Source organism: Dermacentor albipictus, unplaced genomic scaffold (assembly GCF_038994185.2).
Source record: "Dermacentor albipictus isolate Rhodes 1998 colony unplaced genomic scaffold, USDA_Dalb.pri_finalv2 scaffold_19, whole genome shotgun sequence".
NCBI classification, from domain to species: Eukaryota; Metazoa; Arthropoda; class Arachnida; order Ixodida; family Ixodidae; genus Dermacentor; species Dermacentor albipictus.
The window spans coordinates 4019040-4046334 of NW_027225573.1; the positions used below are offsets into that span (position 1 = coordinate 4019040).

General features: G+C 49.9%; 1 protein-coding gene across 3 annotated transcripts in view; it reads right to left on the minus strand.

Moving 5' to 3' along the window:
* Window positions 1-27295, minus strand: part of LOC139052201 (usherin-like) — a 165868-nt gene that overhangs the window by 5150 nt on the left and 133423 nt on the right. For all 3 annotated transcript variants that reach the window (XM_070529284.1, XM_070529282.1, XM_070529283.1), the window contains 2 exons: window positions 3900-4091; window positions 1754-1822 (listed from right to left, as the gene is read on the minus strand). In XM_070529284.1, coding sequence (XP_070385385.1) covers window positions 1754-1822; window positions 3900-4091 — 261 coding nt within the window. The remainder of the gene's footprint in view (window positions 1-1753; window positions 1823-3899; window positions 4092-27295) is intronic.

Here is a 27295-nt window from a genome sequence, read left to right on the forward strand (position 1 = left end):
TTCTAAAGTTTAGTGCAGCGATGGTACAAATAGCTCAAACTGGCGTCGGGACTATGCGGAAAAATAGTGTAAGGTACCTAGAAATAGTACGTATATTTGTAAATACCTGTGTGTACTATCGTGCGAAATATGAGCAGGAACACGCGAACGCGTGACAAATAGCCTCGAAACCGAGTCAGAGCGATGCGCGGATGGCGCTGTCGAAAATGTATATGGGAAAGGGGGGAGGGGTGCTCTTCCACTAACTGTTGGCACAACCACTGCACCTACGTTTCTCGAATACGGCAGTTTAGGCGGCATTTCACTGGCCACCGACAGCCGATAAGACGGTTATGTGCCGCAGTGACTTAAAGCGGGTCATTTGTTTTTTCTTTCCCGCTTTTTATTTTTTCTTAGTGCAACCTTTTGACGGCACCTTTGCATCTCGGCTCGTATTTTAAAAATTCGTTCAGAAGCACTTATGCAGAACACTGCAGTGAGCAACGCACAACAGTCAACTGCGATTCTGTAGCCTAGCTATGTCTGGAGTGCCTCCTAGACAGCATGACTACATCATAGAAATGCCTCAAAGAGGTTATACGGAGCGCTATTTTGCTCTCGTGACAAGCCGTCTTTTTAAGACCATCGACGGAACTGTCCAGGCTTGCCGAGACGAATGACGCATAAATCATGTGCAATTAACTATATCTTATATAACTATATCATAATTAAATGTACATTAATTAATATCGCCTTCATTAACACCAAAGTTCGTGGGTCCGACTCCCACCCAAGATCATGGTTTCGAGTGCTTTAAGTATACATTAAATAACTGTACCTTAATTAACACCACATTCATTAACAACAAAGCTCGTGGTTTTTAGTACCTTAATTAACCACATCTTAATTAACAGTACCTTAATTAACTGTGACTAAATTAGCATTGCTTTCACTAACACCTAATGTCGTGGGTTCGACTTCCACTAAGGGTCGTGGGTTCGAGTGCATTAATTATGTATAACTTAAATAACTGTGTCTTAATTAACATTGCCTTCATTAACACCAAAAGTTGTAGGTTGGACTCCCATGAAAGGTCGAGAGTTTGTGACCTCTTTGTACATAGTGTGCTCACGCCGACAATGCTGGATTTTCCGCCTTATGAGTCATTTAATGCTGTCACATTAAAAACAATTTTTCAGGACTTGGCATCGTACAGATTATCACATGACGTACATTGACATTAGCAACAGCACAAAAAAGCTGTATACTCTTCTCATCACAAATCATAAGGTGCATTGTCATTTGAGTCTCTGATGTAGCTGTGATGCCAACAAACATTACACGATGCATTTCTTATGAAAGTCTGATGTTACATTAGGAACAAATAACGTTCTCTACAGACACTCATTGTTCATTTTCATAAGGGCTGGTAGCTCTAGGCAAATCCTCACAGTGTGCTTAGCTCACAGGGTTGATATTTATGATTCCTCGATCTCCTCAATACTAGATCTGCGCTTCCTCGGGCGTTCCCAAAGTTCGACATTTTGAAAGGTCTGCTCGTGCTTCCGCAAACCGTGTGAACTTTCTAGAACCACAGTAACGAATCCCAGAGTCCTACCTTGGTGAAACGTGAGGATCATTTTAGCAAGCTTGCCTTGCTTTGAAACACACCTTTGCTTGCCTACAGAGAATTACAACAGATTGCTGCCCGCGCCTATGTCGGAACGACGTTTTCCCGCTTGTCTCGTGACGATATGCGAATCAGTTTACTTACCCGCAAAACCCTCATTTGAACGGGCACCGGAGATGTCGTCACGCCATGACGCGCGGAAGGAGTATGGCCCTGCAATGTTAGAAAATGAGAAATTATTGTTATATCACGAGTATTCATGAGCTGCATTGAATCAGCACCGTGTCACCTGTGGTACCCTTTAGTTTTGTCTCTGTAAGACAATGCCAGTTAAATGATTACTAACAGAAAAATGCTGTCACGTTACCAATTTTTTATGCTGTCGACCCAGTAATTACGCTATTGTGCTTAAGTTCATGCGAAAAGCCCTGTGGCCTGGCATGAAGAGCGCCTTTATTCTCAGTTCGCGAATTTCGCTCCACTACTACACGTGCCGATTTCGCATGATGAATTGGTGAGACAGCTATCAGACCAATTGTTTCTTTCAAGAAGACGTGGCACTCAACCAAGTGAGTTCAGCACGTCGAATGGGTTAGCTCGGGCGCCCGCCTTTGCATAGCCTCTGCTGCTCCTCCACGCGTCATTTGTTTGCCTCGGTAAGAATGAAAAAAGTCATGCAAAAGCAGACGGCAATCAATGGAAGGCCGCCTTCAGTTCGTACATGCGCACTATTCACTGCCACCGCAGCCGACCGCATCGTAATGTGGGAGGAATACGAATGTACTCACGTGCATATACAGCGTAAAAAAAGCAAGTTGTCCAAATTCTTCCGGAGCAGAGCTCCTCGGTGCCTTTCTCAGCTCAAGGTGTAGCTTCGGGAATAAACCTCTTCATTAATTATTGTGAATAACGTCGTGACTTGGTAAACAGGGGTCCGGTTCATGAAGGTATCACTGGCTGGCACTCCCTCTATGATCTCACTCCTTATCATGCTTGGCCACCACTGGTTATGGATTGTGATTGTTGTTCGATGCTGTGACCTTTGTTGCACTACTAAACAAATGCTCTGTTGTAAATTTATATAACATGGCATTCTTCCTGCATAAAGTGCCTCGCACAACCACACACATGAACGTCATGCTGTTTCACGACAGGTATAACAGTTAATAAACAACGCCTACAATTTTATTGCGTAGCATTCTTCTCCAAGTCATGCTGGTTCTTGGGGAGTATCTCACCATTCTCTAGCGTCAGCGGCAAGGCAACAACCGCAATCTATAATAAAGGATGGGAAGCAGCTGAGGCTTTGGATAGCGGCCGCAACGGGGACGACAGAGGAGAACCAACCAAGCGTGCTATTAGCTGGAGCAAGAAACGCAAACAAGCGTCGCTAACTTAGGCTTCGTTCAAATTTCCAATCGTGATCACTTGCACCGCTCACCCTCTCGCTGCGACCGTGCACTGGGAATGCTTATGATGCACTCCGTGAAGCGTCGTTTCTGTGATTTTACGGCGTATCTGACTATTTTATTGTTGTCCAGGGGAGCCATCTTAACGAGGTACAACGCTCATGAGATGGCTGCAGCGGGCTGCGATTCTAGACTCCATCGAGCACGCTTGAATGGCATGGAACCTCACCCGCTTCACATGCCTCCCCCTCCCGAGATTCGCCTCAGGTTGCGATCCGCATGAGCCACACTTCTGAACGCTCGTGGCGTCTGATCTCCCATGGATGCGATCCCCTCTACATTTGTCTTTGCGATTTGGAAGCCGCATCCTTTAGAGACGCACAACACTTGGCTGTTGAATGCACGCCACCTCACAGCTGTTGCTGCGATGTAGCCAGCTAGCCTCTTCGCTTAGCAACACACGCACGAGCGCGTCTAGCAGCCATTCATGTGTATCGACGCTGTGTCGCCGGGTAAATCGATTACGGGGTCACCGGCGGAGCTTGCCGAAACCGCACGACTCATAAAACATACTCTAATTAGGCAGAATGCTTCGCATTACTTATGTCAACATCACTTGAGCCTGCCACTATGTATTTCTGTTACAATTTCGAGGAAGCGGGTGCTTTAGTTCAGTTTGCATAAATGCCTGTAAATATTTGTAAATAAGGAAGACAAGAAACATGGAAACAATACTTGGAGAAGCAGCATATCATCTTTGGTGACTTTGGCATCCGCACGCACTAGAAGAAGGAGTTATAGTAGATATATGTGAAGTCCATGCGCTTAACTACAACTAATTTCAAAAGTGAGAGTTGCCACATGAAGCACTTGCGGCTCACCTGAATCGATTGTAGATCTTAGGGGAAACAAGATGTCGTATGGTATTATCTTGTGATAGCTGATACTCTTGTTGTCGTTGCAGTGCCATGTGATTTCAATGCCGCCGAATCTAAATAGCTCAGTGACATTCCATCCAAGCAATGTTCTTTCTTCATTTGGAATGACTGCCGCTGCCGGTAACGATGGTGGACCTGAAATCGGGAGACCCATGAAGTTTAATTTCCTAACGAATGCACCGCTAGCGAACAGGACGCATTTGTCTGCGAATCCCGAGCGATACTGAGCACCACCCCACCCAATCACAATAAGTGAAACTGGTGCTAGCGATGCCTGTATGGTCATCCCGGCATTGTTGTGTTCATAAGCTCAACGTATCCTGTATAACCTCCAGTCACAAAGAGTATGTCAGTCGATTTTACGCATAAATGAAAGACTTTGATTTACACAATTGATATGCTCCTTCCCACCTACAAATTTACACACGTATACACGCACACGCAGACAGACTTCCACAAGCGCATATCAAATAGCGAATTTATGCCCAGTCAGTTGAGCCGTTGCTACGCATTTTGTTATATTCAGAACTTGAGCCCCGAACATGGTCAGATATTTCGTCTTCTGTTCTTAACGACGCAGTCACTTTATGAAATCTCACTCGACGTTACGAAGCACAACAAACTCCTTTAGTGTGCCCATCCCTGAGGGAACATCAAATAAACCGTGTATGTCAAGAGTATATGGGGCCATGTAGTAGGGCACCTCTCATAGAACTCGGCCGTGGCGCCTTGAGGCCCTGAGTCCCATCAGTATATCAGGAATTAGTCCATTTTTAAAGCTATAAATGAACAACGCTATGTTTCAAGTTCATCGCCGTGAGGCATAAGTTGTCAAAGCGCTGACACTTTTCCTTGATGTGCATGCTCAATAGTGCAATAGCGTATATGAATCTTCGATAATTATGTCCCGCTTGTCTACACACATCGACGTGTAGACAAGCGGGACACACATCGCTTGTCTACACACATCAAAGTACTGCAATCGCATAACATATACACTGAAACACTGTACTTTTTAAAATACAGATTTTTGTTCTCTACTCTGAAACATTAACATCAAATTGGGCCCTCTAACGTAAAGCTAATCCAGTCTGTTATTATTACAATCTACTGACGTCAAATATACGTAACCACCGACGCAAGCATCGGGCGGTAACACGTAGCGTTTGTTGTCGTCCATAGGATGTTTTCTCTTTTTTTTGCATGGCTTTCAAAGCGAATACCGTTGCCTACTTTGATTAGTTTTCCTTAACTGACAAGAGGCGAGGAGCACGCTCAGGTGGAGACAGTTTCGATGGGGTCGAGCCAGCACAATGGCCGGTGAGCAGGGTGGTACCGGTGTCTGCAATTAGTCCGCTTCCCTTCACCTAGCTAGCGGGGGCTGGCCGATAATGGCGGTGGCGTGCTGCGGAAGGTTAAAAATGCTGCTAAAATCAATCCTCAGCAAAAAAGAGTTGGCAGCGCGATGTCGTATACGTGCCGAAAGGTATCGATAACGTTATACTACCACAAAACTTTTTTTACGCAAGGAAATCCATGCTCGCCGGCAGCTCTGAGTAGCCTGTGCCAGAGCGATCGGCGGACAGCCATCTACTATTCTTTTCGGAACGCGGCACTCTATGGCTATTCAGGGAAAAAAATCAGTTTTGTTCGCCATATATGGTCTTTAGCGCGTGCACGTCACTTTGACGCGGTGAGCTTTCGCGGTTTGGTGACGACACGAGAGAAACAGGCGAAGTGGGCGCAGCCCGAAAACGTTTCAGCAATACCAATTGGCCGAACGACGCCTTTGACGCTAATGGCGAAAAAGGCTTCGAATGAGAAACTATTATTCCTCTTTCGTTCGGTCTAATCATGCATAGTCAGTGTGCACATAGCATATGATATGGGGTGTTTCCGTGGTTTCCGTAATGTCGCGTAACAGAGAGGCGCAGTGGGGGTGGCCCGAAATTTTCTTGGCCAAACGTCGAGGGCAGACTGCAGAAATGGAATAGAGAAGTTTGGAATACCTTTATGTTATAGCGCCCATGAATGCCCAAACATGTTAAGGAAGTGACAGAGGGCTTTGCACGACTGCAAATAAAGATCTTTCACAAGTATTTTCGAATATTTATCATCTACATTTCATTTTTGCTTGTTAGAAATTATAGGACATGCATCATTTCGTTTACTCATAGCGTAGTGACCATGACATTATTTAGAATGGTCTACTGAGTGCTGATAAAGGGAGACCAATTGCAATCTTTACTTTATGACAGTTTTCTTTTTTCTCGGGGGCCATACGCTATGTACCTGATAATATGTTTATTCTAATACCTATAGGGTAGTCATGGTTCATTTTTGTGAAGTTATTTGTAATTATTAAACAGCCTGATCTTTCAATGGAAACGATGTGTAAAGCCCTAATAATTTTTCTTTGGTAACTGTAAGCATTTAATGTAGCGCATCAAACGATATAATTGCTTATTTGCGTTCTTTTACAGAGTGCGGAAATTAGCGTTGTTGTGCGGATCCTAAAAAGCGCACATACTTAGGGCGCTGCGCTATAGTACAAAGGTGAGGAAAATTGCACGAAGAAAAGAAAGCTCTCACCGCGTTCTTATATTTCATTTGGCAAACAGCCATTTGAATGGCTGTTTGCCTGGTGAAACGTGTTGTTACTAAGCATAGCAATTGGTCAGTGGTATATGCATGTTGCTACTGGCTGCAAGGAACGTAAATTCTTAGATTGCGCATCAAAGAGGATCAGCAAACGTAGGAGCAGAAGACATGCGTTGCTGACTGCGTGACGTTGTATGTACCGTGAAGGGATTTTGACGCTCGTGTACGAAGGCGTTTTTGGGTAAGGGATGCCCATTTGAACTCTCAAGGCCAACTTTATATGTCGAAATCAAACCATGAAATTTATAAGGGGATATTTGCACACCACATTTCTACCATTCCGAGCGATGGTACTCCACGCGATTCATGCCGCCCTTGCCCATTCTAAGTATACAGTGTGCTCTTTCTTTCTTTTACTATAGACTATCCCGCTATAGGAGAATTGTCTGCTTAGGTGGACATCATCTGTAAGACCGAAATAATTCATTGTAACTTAACTATATAACTACAATAATCAACATGTTAGTTAAAAACGTTACGTCACATATTTATATCGGAAAGTTGCAGGTATTGTCATAGAAGACTACTAAGTCCGACTTTGTACACTTCAAAATGGCCATGTAGGCATAGGTAACCGGTGTCAAATTATTCGTTAAATTATACTGATTGAGCACGCGGCACAGCGAAGCGAGGCTGGCGGTCCAGCTTCCTTGTGGCCCCCGTAGAAGGGTGACGTAAAATGGAGCTACGGTCGCGCCTCTCCCTTCCCACGAGCTGGTGCCGATTGGCGTTTTGCGCGGCTCTCGATTGAACGCATAGTCACATGAGCAGCAGGGGCGAGACGGACCGCTTTATCGCGCGGTCTGGTGAAGTTTCGTTTTACGCCCCCCCACTGCGTCATCGTGGGGCTACACCGCCAGCCGCGTTTCACGGTTGAGGAGAATCTAACAAATAATTTGACATCATTTCTTTTGACATAAATAGCCATTCTTAAATGACGAGAAAAGAGAACGTGAGCCTTTATGACCATCCCATTCAGCTTACCAATAAAATTTGCGTTTTAAAGTTTGTAATTACCAGCCTAATTGTTGTAATTAGTTGATTTAGTACACAGATTCCTTTACTTTTTTTCTTGCAAATGATTACCACAGGGCAGATACTTTTTCTGTAATGACGTAATTCGAGTAAATTGTGTTAGGGTTTTTTTCAGTATTCGAAGTAAAATGAATTGCATGTAATGGGTGAGAAGTATCTTTCTGGTTTCCAGTGCGATATCATCTAGCAAGCATGTGGCTACACCAACCTACCCTAAATTGTGTTGCTCCAGGTAACGATCAACACAAACGCGCACCTATCGTAGACGCTCCTTTGAACATATAGCTTCCTTTCAATGAACGCGACAGTAGCCTATCGCATATTTTTGGGCATCTCGGTAGTACTATATATGCCTAATACTACACACGCTAGTACAAATACGCGTTTACATGTGGCGCATCGTCTTTCGTCCAGAACCAGTCGGAACGTGTTTCTGGGCAGTGCTTCCCGCTATTAGGCGGAGGAGAGAACATGTCGGCAGGCGAGACACTGCAATGTCTGCACTACCGCTTAATGCTTAGTGTCAGCATCTACATGCATGACGTAATCTTTATCTATACACTCGACTGGCACATTAACGCTGTTCGCTCGCCTAGCGCATTACCGTCGCTGACATTGATGCGATGCGGTAGAAGGACGGCGTGACGTTGCTGTCTGTACATGTCCATTTGCGAGCGCACGTGGGGAAAAAATTCATCAACCAATAACAAACTCCCTTGTAGTGGCCGTCCATCACTTCGTTGCCCCTGCTCTTTGGAAATCCAGTTTGCAGCGTCGTGGGGCTCATTTTCCTTTCATCCCCTAACCGTGCCTCGACGTGGGGATTATTGCGCCCTGCTCGCTCGACGGCACCACCACCACAGTCACTCGGCGAACCTGCTTTTGCTTTTGAATAAAGCCAGTCGACTCTCTGTTCTCAACCTGTCAAAACGTGATTACTTGCTTCCGCTAAACCGAGCTCCGAAGTAGCGGTGACCCACCACATTTCAGTTTCTTTTTTTTCAAACACGGCCATGGACAACGCTGCTTTCACTCCTGCTGACGGAGAAGACGCCGCGATTACGTCTCCTGTCGTCGCTGGAGAGCTTCAGCTTTTAGCACAAGAATCCCCGAGTGTGGTTCATACAAGTATGGGCCAGTTTTCAACTCCGGCGATTCACTTCACAAACAGAGAAGTACCTGCACGTCGTCGCCGTGCTACCCACCGACATTGTCGATGCCATAGGCCACTTGCTAGCGGGTATACGCCTTCGGCCACAGCATACGACGACCTGAAACACACGGTCCTGCAGCGCCTCAAGCCATCGCGATAGATTAGGCTTCAACAGCTCCGCTCCGAGGAACACGGTGACTAACGAGTGTCACAGCTCCTGCACCGGTTGCGTCAGTTACTCAGTGAGGACTCCACATACAATAGCCAGCTTCTAATTATGCGCGAGATCTTCTTGCGATGCCTCCTACAGTCCGCACGCATGGCACCAGCGGATTCCGACGAGACGAGTCTCGATCGGCTTGCTGCACTCGCTGCACTCGCTGCTCGTCTCCGGCACAGCTACCTATCGCTGCTGTGAGAGTCGCAGAGCCAGGAGACCGCGGCAGTTGTGCTGGTACTACCGTCACTTCCGCGAACGAGCAAGTCACCGCGCCTAGCCCTTGTTCGTGGACGGGAAACGCACCGGCCAGCCGCTAACGGCGGCATGCGGCATCGACCCTCGCGCAAGCTGCATTCTCCGTAGTCGACCGCATCCCAGGCACCCGCCTCCTAGTCAGCACCGGAGCCGAGCTGTCTATTGTTCCCGCCACGGCTGCAGATCTCCAACGCGGCAAGTCCACACCCACACTCCACGCTGTGAGCAACACTTCCATCTCGTCGTATGGGCTCCGGTCAATAATGCTAGACATCGGACCCCGACGCTTTCATAGATGGGTGTTTTTCATCGCCGACGTCGGCTTTGCGATACAGAGAGCGGACTTTCTTAGCCATTTTAACCTAGATGTGAGTGTTAGCGATTGGCGCTGCTGAACGGGTAACGTCACATCCGTCATTTCGGCCGGTCCCCTCAACGGACGACAAAATACTTGCCGAGTATCCGCAGCTCACGAAACCCCGAAACAAAGCGCTGCCCATGAAATGCAAGGAAACGCTTTATATTGTCACGTAATAGTCACGGGGAAGAAGACAGGAAAAATGTGATTTACGAAACTAGCATTTTATTGGGTGAACTTGTACCCTAAAAAGCAGGCTACACTCAAAGAACAACGATAGCGGAGAACACAGTCGGCGATCGGCGAAAATTTGATCTGCCGGCCGAGCGTGTCAGCTTTTATGCACGAACCATCGAATATTACAGAGAAATCGCTGGTGCCCGTGTGATCCCAAGAAAGTTCTACACCATTCATGGCGCGCATACATGCCATCAGATTACGCAAGGTTCGAGGATAACAGATAGCTGATAGAAACCTAGATAACATTCGAGAAACTTTCAATAAATGCAGGCGCGCGTCGCGCTAAGCGATAACATTTAATAGACGGTGAAAAGCGCTCAACCAAAAAGAGATAAACAAGTCCATGTGTCAGTGCCCCCCTCTCAAAAAGCATTGTCCCGATGCTACAAACATAACAGGAGAGCAAAACACAAAAGGACAATTATCAAAGAAACAAAGTCCAAAGTAACACAGTCCAAAACAAAAGAAAGTCGAAAGGTCAGCTACGCAAAGTCCCGAACTTCACTACCACTGGTAGAACGGCTTAAGTCGCAGAACCTGGACCAGTTGAGGTCGTTAGCGGCGCCGCTGTGATAGCGAAATTCCGTCTGGTACGACATCATAATCGAGCGCGCGAATGCGTCGGATCATCTTGTAGGGTCTGAAACAGCGGCGTAATAGCTTATCGCGAAGTCCTCGTTGGCGCATTGGTGTCGAAACCCAAACACGGTCGCCGGGCTGGTACTCGACGCAGCGTCGTCGAAGGTAGTAGTGCCGGCTGTCTGTTCTTGATCGCAGTCGGCTGGTTCTTGATCCTGGCCTGTTCTTGATCGCAGGCTAGCTAGTTCCTTATCGTGTCGGCAGGTTCCTGATCCGCAGGTGGGCGAGCTGTCGGGCTTCATCGGTGCGCTGGAGATAGGTGGCGACGTCACAATATTTTTCATCGCAGACGTGTGGCAGCATGGCGTCGAGAGTCATTGCCGGGTTCCTGCCGTAAACCAGCTTGAACGGAGTGATCTGTATAATCAACGTTGCGTACGGCACGACGGCATCCCAGGTCTTGTGTTCGACGTCGACGTAGATTGCTAGCATATGGGCGAGGGTCTTGCTCAGACCATTCGTGTGCGGGTTGTAGGCAGTTCTCCTGTGGCTTGTCTGACAGTATTGCGTGATGGCTTGGGTGAGATGCGCTGTAAAGGCTGATGCGCTGTCGGTGATGAGGACTTCTGGGGCGCCATGACGCAGCAGGATGTTCTCGACAGAGAATTTCGAGCTTTCATGGCACCACATTTTGGCAGAGCTTTCGCTTGAGCGAAGGGGGTAAGGTGGTCCATCACCACGAGTATATACTTTTTTCTGGATCTTGACGTAGAAAAGGGACGCAGCGAATCCATTCCGATGTGCTGAAATGGTCGGCGAGGAGCCTCGATCGGCTGTAGTAATCCTGCTGGCGTTGTCCGTGGTGTCTTGCGTCGCTGAAGATCTCGGCATGTCTTGATGTAACGGGTGACGTTGGAGGTCATGCTCGGCCAGTAATACGTTTCCTGTGTGCTCGATAGCGTGCGGCACAATCCTCAGTGCCCAGCGGACGGATCGTCATGCAGGGCGTGCAGAACTTCTGGATGCAGTGCCGAGGGAACAACAAGAAGATAGTTGGCGCGGACAGGTGAGAAGCTCTTTACGAGTAGTCTGTTTTAAAGCGAGAACCGAGACAATCCTCGCTTAAATGCCCTAGGGATAACGTTGGTGTTCCCTTCCAAATACTCGACGACGCTTTTTAGCTCCAGGTCAGCTCGTTGTTGTTCAGTGAAGTCATCCGCGTTTGTAATTCCAACGAAGACTTCGTCATCCCCGTCATGTTGCGACGGTGGGTCAATGGGGGCGCGTGAATGGCAATCGGCATCAAAGTGTTTCGTCTCGACTTGTAGATTACAGTGATGTCACATTCTTGCAGTTTGAGGCTCCACCGCACCAGCCGTCCTGAGGGGTCCTTTAAGTTACTTAGCCAACACAACGCGTGATGGTCGGTGACGGCTTTGAATGGCTTGACATATTGGCAAGGGCGGAATGTTGCTGTAGCCTAAATGATTGCGCGGCATCACTTCTCACTAGTAGAATAATTGCCCTCCGCTTTTGATAGCAACCGGCTAGCGTAAGCTATCACCTATTCAAGTCCGTCTTTCCTCTGAACTAGGACGGCACCGAGGCCTAGGCTGCTGCCGTCAGTGTGGATTTCAGTATCGGTGTCCTCGTCGAAGTGCGCAACTACCGGTGGCGATTGCATGCGTCGTTTGAGTTCTTGAAATGCGTCGGCCTGTGGCGTTTCCCACATGAACTCGACATCACATTTAGGTAGATGCGTCGGCGGCTCAGTGATGCGTAAGAAGTCCTTGACAAAGCGCCTGTGGTAGGCACACATGCCAAGGAATCAACGCAGTGCCTTCTTGTCGATAGCCTGCGGGAACTTTGTGATGGCAGCTGTCTTCTGCGGGTCGGGGCGGACTCCAAATTTGCTGATGACGTGGCCAAGAAACAGAAGCTCATCGTAAGTGAAGCGGCACTTTTCCGGCTTCAGAATGAGGCCTGATATTTTGATGGCGTCTTGTACTGACGAAACCCGCCTAAGGTGGTCGTCGAAATTTATGGCGAAAACGAAGACGTCATTCAAGCAAACAAGACAGGTGTGCCACTTCAATTCTGTTAACACCGTGTCCATCGCGTCCTCGAACGTTGAAGGCGCCGAGCACAGGCGAAATGGCATAACCTGGAACTCATAGAGGCCGTCTGACGTGATGAAGGCGGCCTCTTCGCGATCTCTCTCGTCGACTTCGATTTGCCTGTAGCCAGACTTGAGGTTATCGACCAGAAGTATTTAGCGTTCCAGAGACGATCCAATGCGTCGTCTGTCCGTGGAAAGGGTATACGTCCTTCGTGATCTCGTTAATTTAACGATAATCGACGCAAAAACGTAGGGTTCCGTTCTTTCTTCACCAAAACTACAGGAGATGTCGACGGGCTTTTCGCCGGATGGATGATGTCATTGCGCAGCATTTCGTAGACTTCTTGCCTAATAGCTGCACATTCTCACATCGAAACTCGGTAAGCGCTATGGTGGAGTGGTCGAGCGCACTCTTCGGTTGTTATGCGATGCTTTGCTACTGCTTAATTTGAAGCAAAGCGCGAAACATTTGCCGCAAAGCTTTGCCTCAAGTTATGCAGTACCAACTAACCCGCCAGTCTGTTCTCTTGCGACTGGTGTTTGTCGAATGCTCGATGACGTCGAAAATCTCTCTTTCTATCGTCGGAGAAGACTTCTAAGCTGTTGCTGCTTACTCATGGGGAGACTTCGATTTATGTCGAAGTCTGGTTCGGGAACTATGGTGGTCGGGGTAGATGCTGCAGAATCCGAGAGGATAAATGTATTGCTGGTTTCCACCATTTCCTCGATGTGCTTGAACTGCTGGCTAAAGTTGGTTAGCATCACTTCCGCTTTCCCTCCATGCAGTCGAGTGATCCTTCTTGCGACTTAAATTTCACGGTCGAGCAGTAGACGTTGGACGCCCTCGATTACGCCTTCAACCTCTGCGGGTGTTTCAGTGCCAACGGAAATGCAGTGCGGGGGCGAGGCGGGTTGCTTACTTGATTTTCGAGCACTCTCAAGGCGTGGTGACTACGAGAGCTCTCCGGCGGTAACGCTTCATCTTCCGAGAGTGTTATCGACTTTCACTTCAGGTCGATGATTGCGCCGTGTTGGTTCAGGAAGCCCATGCAGAGAATCACGTCTCGTGAACACTGTTTGAGGATACCAAAGGTGGCAGGGTAAGTTCGGTCATGAACCGTAATTGCCGTTCAGATTCCAGTCGGTATGAGGAGGTGTCCTCCAGTGGTCCGAACTTGAGGGCCTTCCCATGCAGCCTCAACTTTCTTCAACTGGGCTGCGATGGGTCCACTCATGATGGAGGAATCGGCCCCTGTGTCCACTATGGCGATGACTGCGTGACTGCCGAGATGCGCGTCAAGGTCGGTGGTTCTTTGTCTTGCGTTATAGTTAGGTCTTGACGTTGGATGACGGCTGCATCGCGTTGACCTGTGGTTGGTACGTTGCGTCGTCAGGTCGTCTTTCGTCGGCACATTCTTTGCTTCCAGACTTCGTCGGGATGGCGGCGTCTCGTTGATATGTCTTCGAGACAGGATTTTGGGCGTCTTCACTGGCGGCGGAGGATCTTCGTCAGTTCGACGAACAGCAAGCGCACCTCCATCGGTTGCTGCTTTTAATTTTCCGGATATGGGCTCGCAGAGCGGGCCCGGGCTGAGCCAGTGTATGGTCGGCATTTCGGCGACAGGTAGCGGCTTGGTGACAGCGAACGGGACGGTCGTCGAGGGCTCCACTTTGTGGCAGCGAGATAGTCGGCGATATCCCGTGGGCGTTCACCTTGCTGTGGGCGTGGTACGCTTTATGGTGAACACTCGCAGTTCCATCTCGCGGTAAGGGTATCGGCGGTAGATGTACCCGGCTTCTTCACAGTGATAGCAGAGCGGGTGGTAGTCGGGAGCCCACCAAATTTCTGTCTTCATCGCGTAGCTGCGCTGGGCGATGGGTTGGCGTGCTGGTGGCGGCGGCAGCGGTAGACGACGGAATAGCGGCACTACGGGGCCCTGACTGGACCGCCGAGGGGGACCTTGACGGCCGGCGAGCGCGGCGTCGGTCATCGCTTCTGGCACGAGAAGCGGCGATTCGGGCTGCACTTCGGAAACACCTAGTGACCATCGAAGTTCGTCGTTGACCATGCAAGTGACTGATGGCACTTGAGGTTGCAACGAAGGAAACATCTTGCCCGATTCTTCGCGCACAATGGCCCTGATGGACTCTTGGAGGTCACCGGAGCCCAGTGCTGATGTTGCGCAAGGCGGCGTGAGCACTTGGCGGTTATATTGCCTTCTGCGCCTTCCCAGAGTTTTCTCAATCGTCGTTGCCTCTGTCAAGACTCAGCTACGGTCTCCGGTGGGTTGCGGATCAGTGCGGCGAAATGTTCTTCCTGTACACCTCGCATCAAGAAGCGGACTTTTTCGCCTCGGACATTTACGAGTTGGCGTGCCGGAAAAGAAGGGTCATCTTCTCCGTGAAGATGGCGATTGTCTCATTCGGTAGTAGCCGCCGGGTTTCCAGCAGAACATCGGCCAATTCTTTTGAGACACCGCTCGTGAAGGTTCTCAGGGAGTTACTGCGGAACAGGTCCCGCGTTGTAAAGGTGTGCTCCCGGTTCTCGAACCAAGTTCACGCGGCATCTTCCAAGGAGAAGTACACATGGCGTAGGTTATCCTCAGAGGTCCACTTGTTGAAGGTTGACATTCTTTCGAAGATTTCGAGCCAGGTTTCCGGATCCTCCAACGACGTCCCACGGAAGGTAGGGGGCTCCCATAGTTGTAGAAGCATTATGGCGGACGCTGGGGCTGCCATTGTGGTTGTTGCGTGGGGCACGGTCTTCCTGGTCGTACCAGGTAGAAGTCCGTGGTTCGGGGGCAGTCCTTGCAGTTAGCGGCTAGCTCGTTGGTCTTGGGGGACATTGGTATTGTCTTCGGGTTTGGATAACAGCTTTGGGGGGGTATTCGGTAAGTGAACTTAAAGCACGTTCACCAGATGTACCGTAGGGGTGACGGTGAAAAAGGTAGAAAATATGTGATTGACGAAACAAGCGTTTTCTTTGGCGAACTTGCGCTCTCAAAAGCAGGGTACACTCAAAGAACAACGAAAGTGGTCAACACATTCGGCAATTGCCGAAAATCTGATCTGTCGGTCAAGCGCATCAGCTTTTACACACGAGCCATCGAACGTTCCAGAGAAATCGCTGGTGCCCGCGTGTCCTCCAGAAAGTTCTACACCATTCACGTCGCTCATACATGCCATCAAATTACTCAAGGTGCGGTGACCACAGCGGATAGAACCATCGATTACATTCCAGAAACTTCCGATACATGCAGGCGCGTCCCACGCTGAGCGATAACATTTGTGAGACGGGGCAAAGCGCTGACCCGAACATGATAACCAAGTCCACGTGTAAATATTACCACCACCGTCCCATATGTGGTCACGCGGCCAAGGAAGCTCGTTCGACGGATGTTAGAAGTCGCCCGCGGTGAGTTGGAACGAATGTTTTAGCTCGGCGAAATTCGTCATTCTTCGAGCAATTGGTGTTAACCTCTCCATCTGGTTCTGAATCAGGACAGTGGCAAGTGATGCCCTTGTGGTGATTACCGAGCTTTGAAAACCGTCACTACTGCGGATCAATATCCCCTTCCCCGCTTACATGACTTTGGAGCTTGTCTCGCAGGAACCAAATGTACAGTAAGACCGTTTTTAGTAATTGTTGTTGGGCTAGTTGTACATGCGTCTTAAAATTGAAAGGACACAACACACCAAGAAAAACAGGTGAAAGGAAAGGGCATCACTCGCAACTAACTTTATTCCTTGAAAAAATCGCAATATATAACCACGCCATACATGAGCAGCAAGGTTCCGCGCATCGCATCACCTTAAATGTGTCAATATCAATCATGTGCTAGCTTGAAAAGCATCTAAAAAATTCAAACTCAGCACTGCGCAACACTAGTGACGTGTCAATAATACCATACATGTGCTAGCTTAAAAAGCACCTCAAAAACTCAAAATTAGCACTGCGCAACACTACTGACATATAACTAATGCAGATATCTTTTTAGTTCTTGTTTATTAGGCCTCCAACATTTCACGTACCAGCACCTCGTTGCTTTTGCCAAGAATGGTGATCCTTTTAAACCTTGCATTACATTTACAGGATTTGCAGTGCAGTTAGATGTGCCGAGAGGTTATTCTTAATGGAAAGTTCATGTTCTCTTGCTCTGTCTTTAACACATGGGCTCGTATGACCGACGTAAGCCTCGCCGCAGCTTAGCGGAACTTCATAAACCACACGCACCGGACAGGTGACGTGGGGCCTTGCATGCCTGTTAACGCCCAACCTGCTGCGTCGCGACTCGAAAAGCCGCCGTCTTTCCACTGGTCTGCGGAGCGCGAACACTCCTTCCAGGAAGCCAAAACGCGGTTGGCGACAGCAGTTTCTGAATAACCCGTTGCCTGACGCCCCAACTCGCCTCATGGTAGACGCGTAGACCATGGCGGTAGTGTAGTACTGCAGCAGCACAATGGCACAGACTGGAGGCCGCTGGGCTTCTCAAAGCGAATCAAACCTACAGAACCACGCTACAGCACCTTCTTGAAATAAATGTTGGCAATCTATTGTGCTGTCAAGCATTTCAGCTTTTTTCTAGAAGCCTGTAGCTTTTATATTCTGACCGACCACAAGCCGTTAAATTCGTTGTCGAGAACAACAGTTTCTAGTGCTCCGATCGTCAGCTGTGGCAACTTTCGTTATCTCCAAATTTTCTACGGACATCCACCATATCTCCGGGAGCGAAAATCAGGCAGCTCGCGCGGTGTGGCGGATGGGCGCTGTGCTTGTTGCCCCTGTGGATTTCCAAACTCTAGCCTCCACCCAGCAAAACGCCCCGAGCTGCGCCAATTGCGGGAAAAAGGCTCGTCACTCCAGCTTGCGGTGGTGCGGCTTCCCTACAAAACAACCATGGGCACGCGCGAAACGTCGCAGGCAGCACGCGCGAAACGTCGCCCATTCGTGCCCCATAAGTTTCGACGGCCAATATTCAATTGAGTGCACGAGCTAAGCCATCCTGGCATGAGAGCCACACATAGTAATAATACAGACCGCTTCGTGTGGTCAGGGATCAACAAAGATGTTCGAAGCTGGGGAAGAAGCTTGCAAGCCTGTCAAGCCGTGAAAGTGACCCGGCGCACGCGTTCAGTGGTGCAAATGTTTCGACCACCAGAGAGATGTTTCGACAATGTGCATTTATACTTGGTGGGGCCTCTGCCACCGTGCCAAAGTTTCAGGTACCTCGTCACGTGTGTCGACCGATAGTCAAGGTGGCCTGAGGCGACGCGTCTACAAGACATCACGGCCGAAACAGAGGCGGAAGCATTTGCTGCTGCGTGGGTATCGTGGATGGTTGTCCTTTGCGAATAACTACTTAGCGAAACCGACAATTCCAAAGCACGCTTTTTTCTGCCCTGGCGAGTCTGCACGGCACGCGCCTTCTTAACATCACGGCTTACCACCCACAGAGGTCATGCGTTTCCACCGCGGTCATGCGTTTCCACCGACAAGTGAAGGCATCATTGACCGCCATGCTCGATAGGCAACACTGGGTGTAAAAGTTACCCTTAGTACTACTGGGCTGCGAACAACAATCAAGAAGGACCACGGAGTTAGCGCAGCCAAGGTGCTCTATGCATGAGCAATCTGCGTCCCAGGCCAGGTTTTTGGCACCCAGCAAGGCACTCCGCCAGCGAGCGCACATCAGTTAGAGAGGATACATTGTTGGCTCGACCAGCTTCGACCTACGCCCCGACGTATCGCCTGCGGGCTGCCTGTGTTTAATTTTCCCACAATAGACACAACCACGCACGTCTTTCTGTGGTGTGACTCTATCAAGCCACTTTGACTCCTTCCTATGAAGACGCTTTCGTGTGGTTTCGCGTTCAAAGCTAACCTAGAAGATTGACGTTCGCGGCAAAGAAGAGACAGTGTCGTGCGACCGCGCGAATGCAGCCTTTATTGAATATTAACTATTCATCCCTTCCGCCATTCACGCCTAAGCCTACGGCATTCTAGGGGGGAGCCCGTGTAGTGCCGTCCATCGTTGTCCCCGCTCCTCGGAAATGCAGTTTGCCGCGCCAAGGGGGTCATTGCCCTTTTGCTCCCCTTACCATGCCTCGACGTGGGTGTCATTGCCTCCTGCTTGCCCAACGGAGGCGCCACCAGAGCCACTCCGCAAGTCTGCTTTTACTTTTGAATAAAGCCAGTTGACTCTCCGCTCTCTACCTGTCAAAACGTGTATTACTTACCTCCGCGAAATTGAGCTCCCAACACCCTAATGTGGAGTTGGGGCGCAGCTCTCTACATGTTTTCATTTCGCGGTATATTGGCTAGCACGAACAATCTCGTGCGGCACCTTGCCAACGTAGCGAAATGTGGTGCGACTTCCTCGTTAATGTGGAGCTCGCGAGAGGCAGCGCGAGGGCACGATTCACAGCAGCAGCCGCAGACAGACCTCCCAAACGACGCACGCTACTTTGGCGCCATCTCGAATCGATCGTCACCGCAGTACGCTTCTCTTCCTATGCTTTCGTCATACCCTCACCTCCACTTTCCTTCTCAGCTCTTTCATCTGCCGCTGCGTTCCCAGCTCGCTCTTTGGTACTTCGCTCTGCGAATTCGCAAGAGCAGGCGCCTCAAGGTCGGCATAAATGGAGCAGAAAACCGGCGTCAAAGCGGCGAAATTCACCCGGTAGCGACCACTGGACAAAAATTTGATGCCCGGTGGCTACCTAGTTCGATGGGAAAAAATGGCTGTGGCTTAGCTAAGGTTAAGCCCAGGATGCGAAGCATACTAGCCGTTATTTTAGTTGTTGAACCACTGTTTAGCCTGGTGAACTGCTGTTGCTTGGATATATTTGGTTCGGCTAGACGAAGAAACAACTCATGCGTTACTCTGCTTCGCCTTCAAGAGTGGAACGCGACAGCGTTCCCGTCGACCCGCCAAGGGGTGTAAGACGATGGGCTACGGCGCAGCGACTACGCGCCCCGCATTGGACGCGGTGAGCGTCGAGCAACGCAGCGTTCGGCGCGGCAACGAAATGTGCGCCTGAGCAAGCGATGCGCGCCTGAGCCTTAGAAACAGCTGCTTTCTAAGGCAACACCGCATTCACTAGAGGCGCTTCTGTACCGCTTTGAAGCATCGTACTCGTGGCTCAGTGGTAGCGTCTCCGTCTCACACTCCGGAGACCCTGGTTCGATTCCCACCCAGCCCATCTTGCAAGAGTTGAGCCAAAGCCACCTAGAAAATCAGTCTCTGTAGCACGCCGCAACCTTCGCTTCTCATTCCAACGAGCAGCTCCGTCTCCAGGAGGCATCTCACTTCGTGAGTGTCTAACAGAGGCAAGCGCAGCTGCTTATATACCGCCGCGACGCCGCGAGCGACGGCGCGAGTTGGAGCCCCGTTTCTCCTCTGTCGTGACGTCACGGTGTCACGTGGTATTGAAGGCGACACCGCCGCGCCTGAGGAGCTGGGTTGAGCTCTCGTAATATGCTTCGCATAAAAATTGGAGGACGCTTAAGCTTCGCCTTCAAGAGTGGAACGCGATAGCGTTCCTGTCGACCCGCCAAGGGGTGTAAGACAATGCGCTACGGCGCAGCGGTCACTCACGAGGCGCCCTGCATCGGACTTTCCACCCACCAATCACGCGGCGAAACGTAAATTGCTATGCGTTTCACTGCGACTTCTGTAATTTACATGCTCATAATTACCCATATACACCGCAGTATAACTTTCTACGGCACGTTTCTTAGGCAACACCGCATTCACTAGAGGAGTTTTTGTCCCGATTTGAATCATCGAACTCATGGCGGAGTGCTAGCATCTCCGTCTCACGCTCCGGAGACCCTGGTTCGATGCACACCCAGCCCATCTTGCAAGTTTTCTTATTTATCAATTGTCTTCCGCGATTTTTTCACTCACGGCCGACACCGACGACACCGAATTTTCTGCGACACGAGCTCCTTGACGCTGTCGCGTTAAAACTCCCCCAGCACCTCGCGCGGTTTCCAGGCGCCGCGACGATCGATCTCCCTCCGACTTCCGCCAGCTAGGTGGGAGTCGCCGACCGTTTTTGCGTATTTTTCCTTTTTTTGCGTGAGCCTCCATCGTAGCGTCGGTCGCGCGGCCACACTGAAGCCAAGAAATGAGGGAGATTGAGCTAGTTTGGCCGCGCACTTTCGGTCTCTCTGCGCGTGAAAGGGACACCGTTATTTGTTACAGACGAATATAAATGTTTGAGAGGATGAACGTGACAGCACAAATTTGTGTATACTTGATTTTCCTCAGTTCTACGCCACAATGTAGTGTGTGCATTATACTTTTTGTTCTCGCCTTTTGGGAAGGCGAGGGCAGTGCCCATATGGGTTCAGTATAGGGGACAAAACGGCTGCTAGTTCGCAACGCCCGCAGCTGGTTTTTAGAGTGATAGTTCTACACGATAGTTCAAACCCAGAAAACGCCTGGTTCCCTAAATCTGACCTTCAAGCTCAGTTAAGGGCAGACTGGGACTGGGCGCCCATATTTTGAAAGCGATCTGCCATGTGTAGCAAATGCGCGTTCGCGCGGGCCTCATCTTCAAAGCAATCTGCGATGTGTACGAAGTGCGCCGAGTACTGGCAGCTTTGTATGCACTGTGCTTTCGAGGCTTAGTTCGCGCTAAAGCGAGACACATCATGAAAGTCGATTGGCTCTCTGCTGCTGCCGCGCCAAGCAGCGTTTGTGTGTCGTATTCTGCTGCAATTGTAGATGCGGTAGTTGTTCACGGCACCCACCAGCGTCTGTGACCTTTACCAAAGCAAGCAAAACCGTGCTATCAATCGACAAACTAGGTTGAATCGCGTTCAATCACGGCAGTTCTTTTCCTTCTGTCTCTCTGTCGGTGCACGTGATCGTAAAGTTTGGTTTTGTGCTTCTTCTGTCAGGAATCACCAGTGCTGTACTCGAACCGAGAGTCCCTTCTGCTTGAGCGCCTTGAGGGAAAAAAGGGACGAGAGATTATAGATAAAAAAATGCCTGTGGCTTAGCTAAGCTTAAGCCCAGGATGCGAAGCATACTAGCCTTTATTTTAGTTGTTGAACCACTGTTTAGCCTGGTGAACTGCTGCAGCTTGGCTATATTTGGTTCGGCTAGACGAAGAAAGAACTCATGCAGGCGAGCGCACGAGCTGAGACCCGGCTATGTAGCCACGCGGCCGCAAGCGAGCGCACGAGTTGAGCCTCCGCTTTTGCAGCTGTTATGACGTCATATGGTAGCTACGCGGCCGCGTGCGGCGCAGCAAGGAAGAGCATGGTTGTGCGGCTAGTATGCTTCGCATAAACGCCAACCATGCCTGGCCTTTTCTTGCTGTAGGCATCTGTGTATGCCCAGGCGGTGCACGGAATGCCTGAGATTTGTGAACGAACGCCAAATTTTGATAATTCTATCCTCCCCGGCTGTTGTTGTTGGAGGAGACTTTATAACAGGAACCTAGACAGAAGTAAACATAAATCACCACAATGTGTTTTTTTGACAAGAAAGTGAACTAACGTCGTTGTTGGAGAACCACAATACATTTGAGTAAAACTTGACGCAGTGTGAAGACGATGAAGACAGCAAATGAAAACACACACAACCGGGCGAGCGCTCGTCCTATTGTGTGTTTTCGTTTGTTGTCTTCGTCTTTTCGCGCTGCCTCAAGAGAGAGCGAGAGAGAGAAAGGCAAAGGAAAGACAGGGAGGTTAACCAGAGATTATCTCCGGTTGGCTACCCTGTACTGGGGGAGGGGAAAGGGGATGCGACAGGTGAGAGGGAGAAGGATTTAAAAAAAAAGAAGGAAACTACACACACACGCACTTACACACACGCTGCCTCAAGTTTTACTAAAAATGAACCAACTTGCGCAAATGAAGTTGTTGCTTCCACAAAACATCCTTGAACATCTGCGCTCCGCGGTACCACCGTTCAACATAGCCAGACGACGCTAGGCCAGTCTGCTAAAATGCTTACAGCTCAATTTAATCTGTGGAAATCGCTTGTAAGCGCCTCTATCATACTTTTTTCCAAGTTGCTTACCCATTAACATCAAACAATATAATAAAATGCATATTTACTTGTTTTTGTTTTTCAAAAACACATTCATAGAGGGGGCGAGTGGCAGGCAGCGTCCGCCGCTTTTACTGAGATAGCAATTATATGGACACTCGAACCACATTTCAGCCATCAGCGTCGCCGTCACCGTTGAGGTTCCTCATACAGTTCTAGGGCGATAACGCCGTCGCCGCGCGCCCTGCGCTGTATGTGCGAGTGAGGGTGTGCGACGGGAGCCGACGATCGAGTTCAGTCTCGCCCACGCGAAAGATGAAAGAGGGCAGGAAGTGCGGGGGTCTCTCGTCGTGCGCGGCGCACCGGGCGGAGGGCGGTATTCTGTTCCGGCTGCAATCACGCATGATGTGGCAGCTGCGCGCGGTCATGCGGCCATATCTTGAGAGCGATCTGCGCTGGGGGCACAGTCTAGGCGGGTCGATGGCTCGTAGCTTTGTGCGTGCGGCGTTCGCTCGGCACTGAATTTTAACGCGATAGCATTGGGGAGCTCGTGTCGCAGAAAAGCCGGCGTCGTTGGTGTCGGCGTCCACGGCGTTGGCCGTGAGCGAAACATTCCGGCAGCTATTCATAAATCAAAACAACTTGCAGCATGGGCTGCGTGGGAATCGAACCAGGGTCTCCGGAGTGTGAGGCAGAGACGCTACAACACAGCCACAAGTTCGACGCTTCAAAGCGGTACAAAATTGCCTCTAGTGAATGCGGTGTTCTCTTAGAAACGTGCCGTAGAAGGTTATACTGCGGTGTATATCGGTAATTATGGGCATATAATTTACAGAAGTTGCAGTTACACTAGTAGCGAAGTGCGTTTCCGCTACATTTCTTCTTCGCTTTCCGCACACGCAGAGCCATCTTGCGGCATACACAGAAGACCCCCTCCTCTCAATGTACGGCGCTGCCCCGAAAGGTGGCGCGCCACGCGCGCATTGGGGCTGTGCGGGGACCGGTGCGAGGCGCGTCGTGGCCCCGACTCCCTCTCCCCTGACGACGCTTCGCCGTGCTCCCCCACGGGTTGCAGAATCAAGCGTCCTTCCTTTCTTTAGATCACTATCTATATATCTCTCTGCCCGTGCCGATCACGACGTTTGGCTGGCGTAGATCGTTTCTCCCTCCGAGACACCGAGTTCTTTGGTTCGTTCCGCTTGCTCAGGCACTCATTTCGTTGCCGCACCGAACGCTGCGTTGCTCGACACTCACCGCGTGATTGGTGGGTGCTAAGTTCGATGCGGAGCGCCTCGTAAGTGATCTCTGCGCCGTAGCGCATTGTCTTAAGCCCAGACCACACGTACGCTCGCGAACGCGCGCAAGCTCGCGTCCGCGCGCCTAGTGCCTTGAGCGCCTCGCGAGTAATGGCGGTTTGCAACCACAAAGACGCGCGACAGCGCGCGCTCACTGGGCTCACTCACAGATGCCTTGGTAGGCACCGCTTCGTACATTGTTATCGATAGTGTTTCAAAATGCTTCGATATCTATAAACTTAATTGTTATATTTTTATAGCTGCTAGATCAGCGCATAAAGGAAAGAAGAACCACTTTCTTGCATGATATAAATCTGCTTCACGGATAGTTGAACGTTCCGCGCCGTAGGTGCGTAGCCAGGCGCGCAGACGCGAGGCAACCCAAGCGCGCGATAACAGGGAGGAGCTGTTCCCCGCGCTCACGCCGCGTTTCGACGCGTACGAGCCATGTCGCACCATCTGCGCATGCGTGGGTGCGTGAACGCGAGCTTGCGCGCGTCCGCAAGCGTACGTGTGGTCCGGGCTTTACACCCCTTGGCGGGTCGACGGGAACGCTGTCGCGTTTTACTCTTGAAGGCGAAGCTTAAGCGTCCTCCGATTTTCCGTTGGAGCGATAGACAGCGCGAATATCACTTCGCTTACTGCTACTGCGGCGTTTCCTCACGCCAGTGTTCTGAAAGCGAGTTTCCGCGGCCATCGAGTCAGATGTGTTGATGTGGGCGTGTGCGCGCGTGACACCATGGTTGTTAATCTAGTAAATGCCTATGTTTACGAGTTTTTGTGGCTGATAAGATTACTATCCTTGCTTCTTACAGCTGTCTGTAAATTTGACATCTCAAGTCATGCTTAGGTTTTCGGGCAAAACTGCGACTTTTTAGCTCCACGTATGCGATTCCAGCGAACAATCGGCATCGTCCCGCAGCTTCTACTTCTGCCGGGTGAAGTTCGCCGTGAAATTTCGCTCCATAAGAAGTGCTCCATAAAAGTGCTCCATAATTCTGCTCCATAAAAAGTGCGATGAATTGTTTCTAGCAACACGCCCAGCTCAGGGTAGAGATGTTACGCTGCACGAAGTGGAAAGAGACAGAAACAACACTATAAATGTAAGAAATAGTGTAGTGGTGATGGCTGCCGCTGGGACTCGCGGAGTTATATCAGCAACGTCATCTTTAGGTAAATGTGCATAACGCTAAGAATGCCCTCATATAAGAAAACACGCTCATACATCAGTTCCGTGCGTTATTTTTCTTTTCTTCGATTGGCGTGCAGGTGCTACTGCGCATGGCACAAGACGTGAGGCCTGCATGCAAACCTAATTTTATGCGACATATCACCAAAACAAGAAAGTAAGACGCTGTTTCGCCTGAAAGGCGAAACATACATTGCGACAGCAAACTAGCAGGCAGCTAATCCAACTAAGGATACACGTTCGATCGGCCGCATAAACTCATAAACATTCGCTTACTAACTAAATTAACAAGCATGGTTTCGCGCGCGCGCAGGCCAACACGAACACATCTCGCTAGATGAGCCTGGAAACTCGCTGTCAAAACGCTGGAGTGAGGAATCGCGGCAGCAGCAGCGAACGAATTGACCTTCGCGCATCTCTTGTTCGAACGCGAACGAAACTTCTAAACCCCAGTGCATACGAAGCTATTGGCACTACACGCACTCTGCAAACATCGTACATCGCTTTGAAGATGAGGCCCGCGCGGGTGAGCACTTCGGCCACGTCGCAGATCACTTTCAAGATTGGGGGCGAGCTCCACCACAGGAAAAGCTGGCGCCACCGTCGGCGTGACGTGCATGAGGGATCAGGTGGACACAGAGGCCGCGTCGGCTGCTTCGGAAGCGCCGAAGCGAGCTAAAAACGAAAGTTTAAAATCGGACCTGCGCTGCGGTTCTGATTAAGCGGTGAGGCCTTAGGTGTCTGCTTGGCAACATTTGAAAGCACTATAATAGGTAGTAGCTGCCTTTCGAGGCGTGCAGCATGGTAGGCTACTGCTCGGTGCCGCAGTGCCGGACGTACGCAACGGAGCCCGTTTTCAGCCTAAAGTATAAACCCCATGCAAGCGATCTTGCACGCGACAGCGACAAGCGACGCGATGGAGACGGCTGTCGCGTTCGCTCGTCGCCTACAAGTTGCACCCCATGCAAGCGACGACTTCGAGCGACGTCTCCCCAGTGTTGCCGGTATGAGGGCAGCAATATAGGCGCCGAAACTAGCGTGACGCGTGCTTTATTAACTTAAGTTGATGTATTTTACTGTAAAAAGCAGCATAAAATATTTCTGAAAGTCTTGCAGTAGGTTCTTATCCTTGCACGTATAAAAATTCAATCGTTTGCTCGTTCCGTGCGACAATCGGAAGTACTGGAGTTATGAACATTCAGTCCCGGCTTCGCGCTATTGGCTAGTCGCTCATAGCACTTCCGGGCGACGAGCGACGAATTCTAGATTTGCAAAACCGAGCGATCGCGCGACAAGACCGAGCGATCTGTTCAAGCGACGGCCCGATCCGTCGCGCGAACCCGTCGCTCGTCGCTGTCGCGCACAAAATCGCGCTAATGGGGTTTAGCCTTTATTCATACATAGCCGCAGGACAAGAAGCTGCATGACGCTTGGTTCGCTAAACTTAGAGCTGACAAACAGCCATTGGCTACAACTAACATATGCAGCAAGCACAGACACGAGGCAGATTTCTGCTACTGCGCCGGGCCTGCGATGTTCGAAAAACGCGCACAGAGACGCTCGCTCGCGCCCGCTGCCCCGCTTTCTCATGTTGGTTTGGTCTATGAACTTGTTGATGCTAGATGCTGGCAAGTTCACTGGAATGGAAAGGGAGTGGTAAGAAGCACATTAAAGAAAGGCATGGCATATGGTCATGTTTGTGTTATGCATTAGTACACTTGATTACGAAAAAGAAACAGCGGGAAATCGCACGTTGAGCAGACCGATAAACACACAGTGCGAAGCAACGTGAAAATATTATTGAAACGTCCAAGAACATAGAACAAAAAAAGATTGAATCGTTGCGACGGCACATCACAGTCACCGTAGGCGCTGAAGTCTCCATAAAAAAATATTTTTGAACAGCTCTGATAGCGTTCACGCAACAGTGGTTGTTTGTGTACTGTCAAATGCTCAAAGGCTGCGGCTTAAAGGTCAGAGCAATGTTCAAAAACGCGCACGCAACGAAAGCGAAACATGGTGCGCGGACATGCATGCAGACGCGCAGTCGGTCACTGCGAGACCGTGCGATCACTGCATTGAGGCTTCATTCTGTTATGCTCCATCTGGTTATACAGACAGCCTACTATAAGAACATACTTCAGATAATTTACTCTCAGCGTTTGCCTACCTTTCACGCGAGAAGACGGTTCGGGAGACTTCATCGCGACGACCGCGCGCAGTGG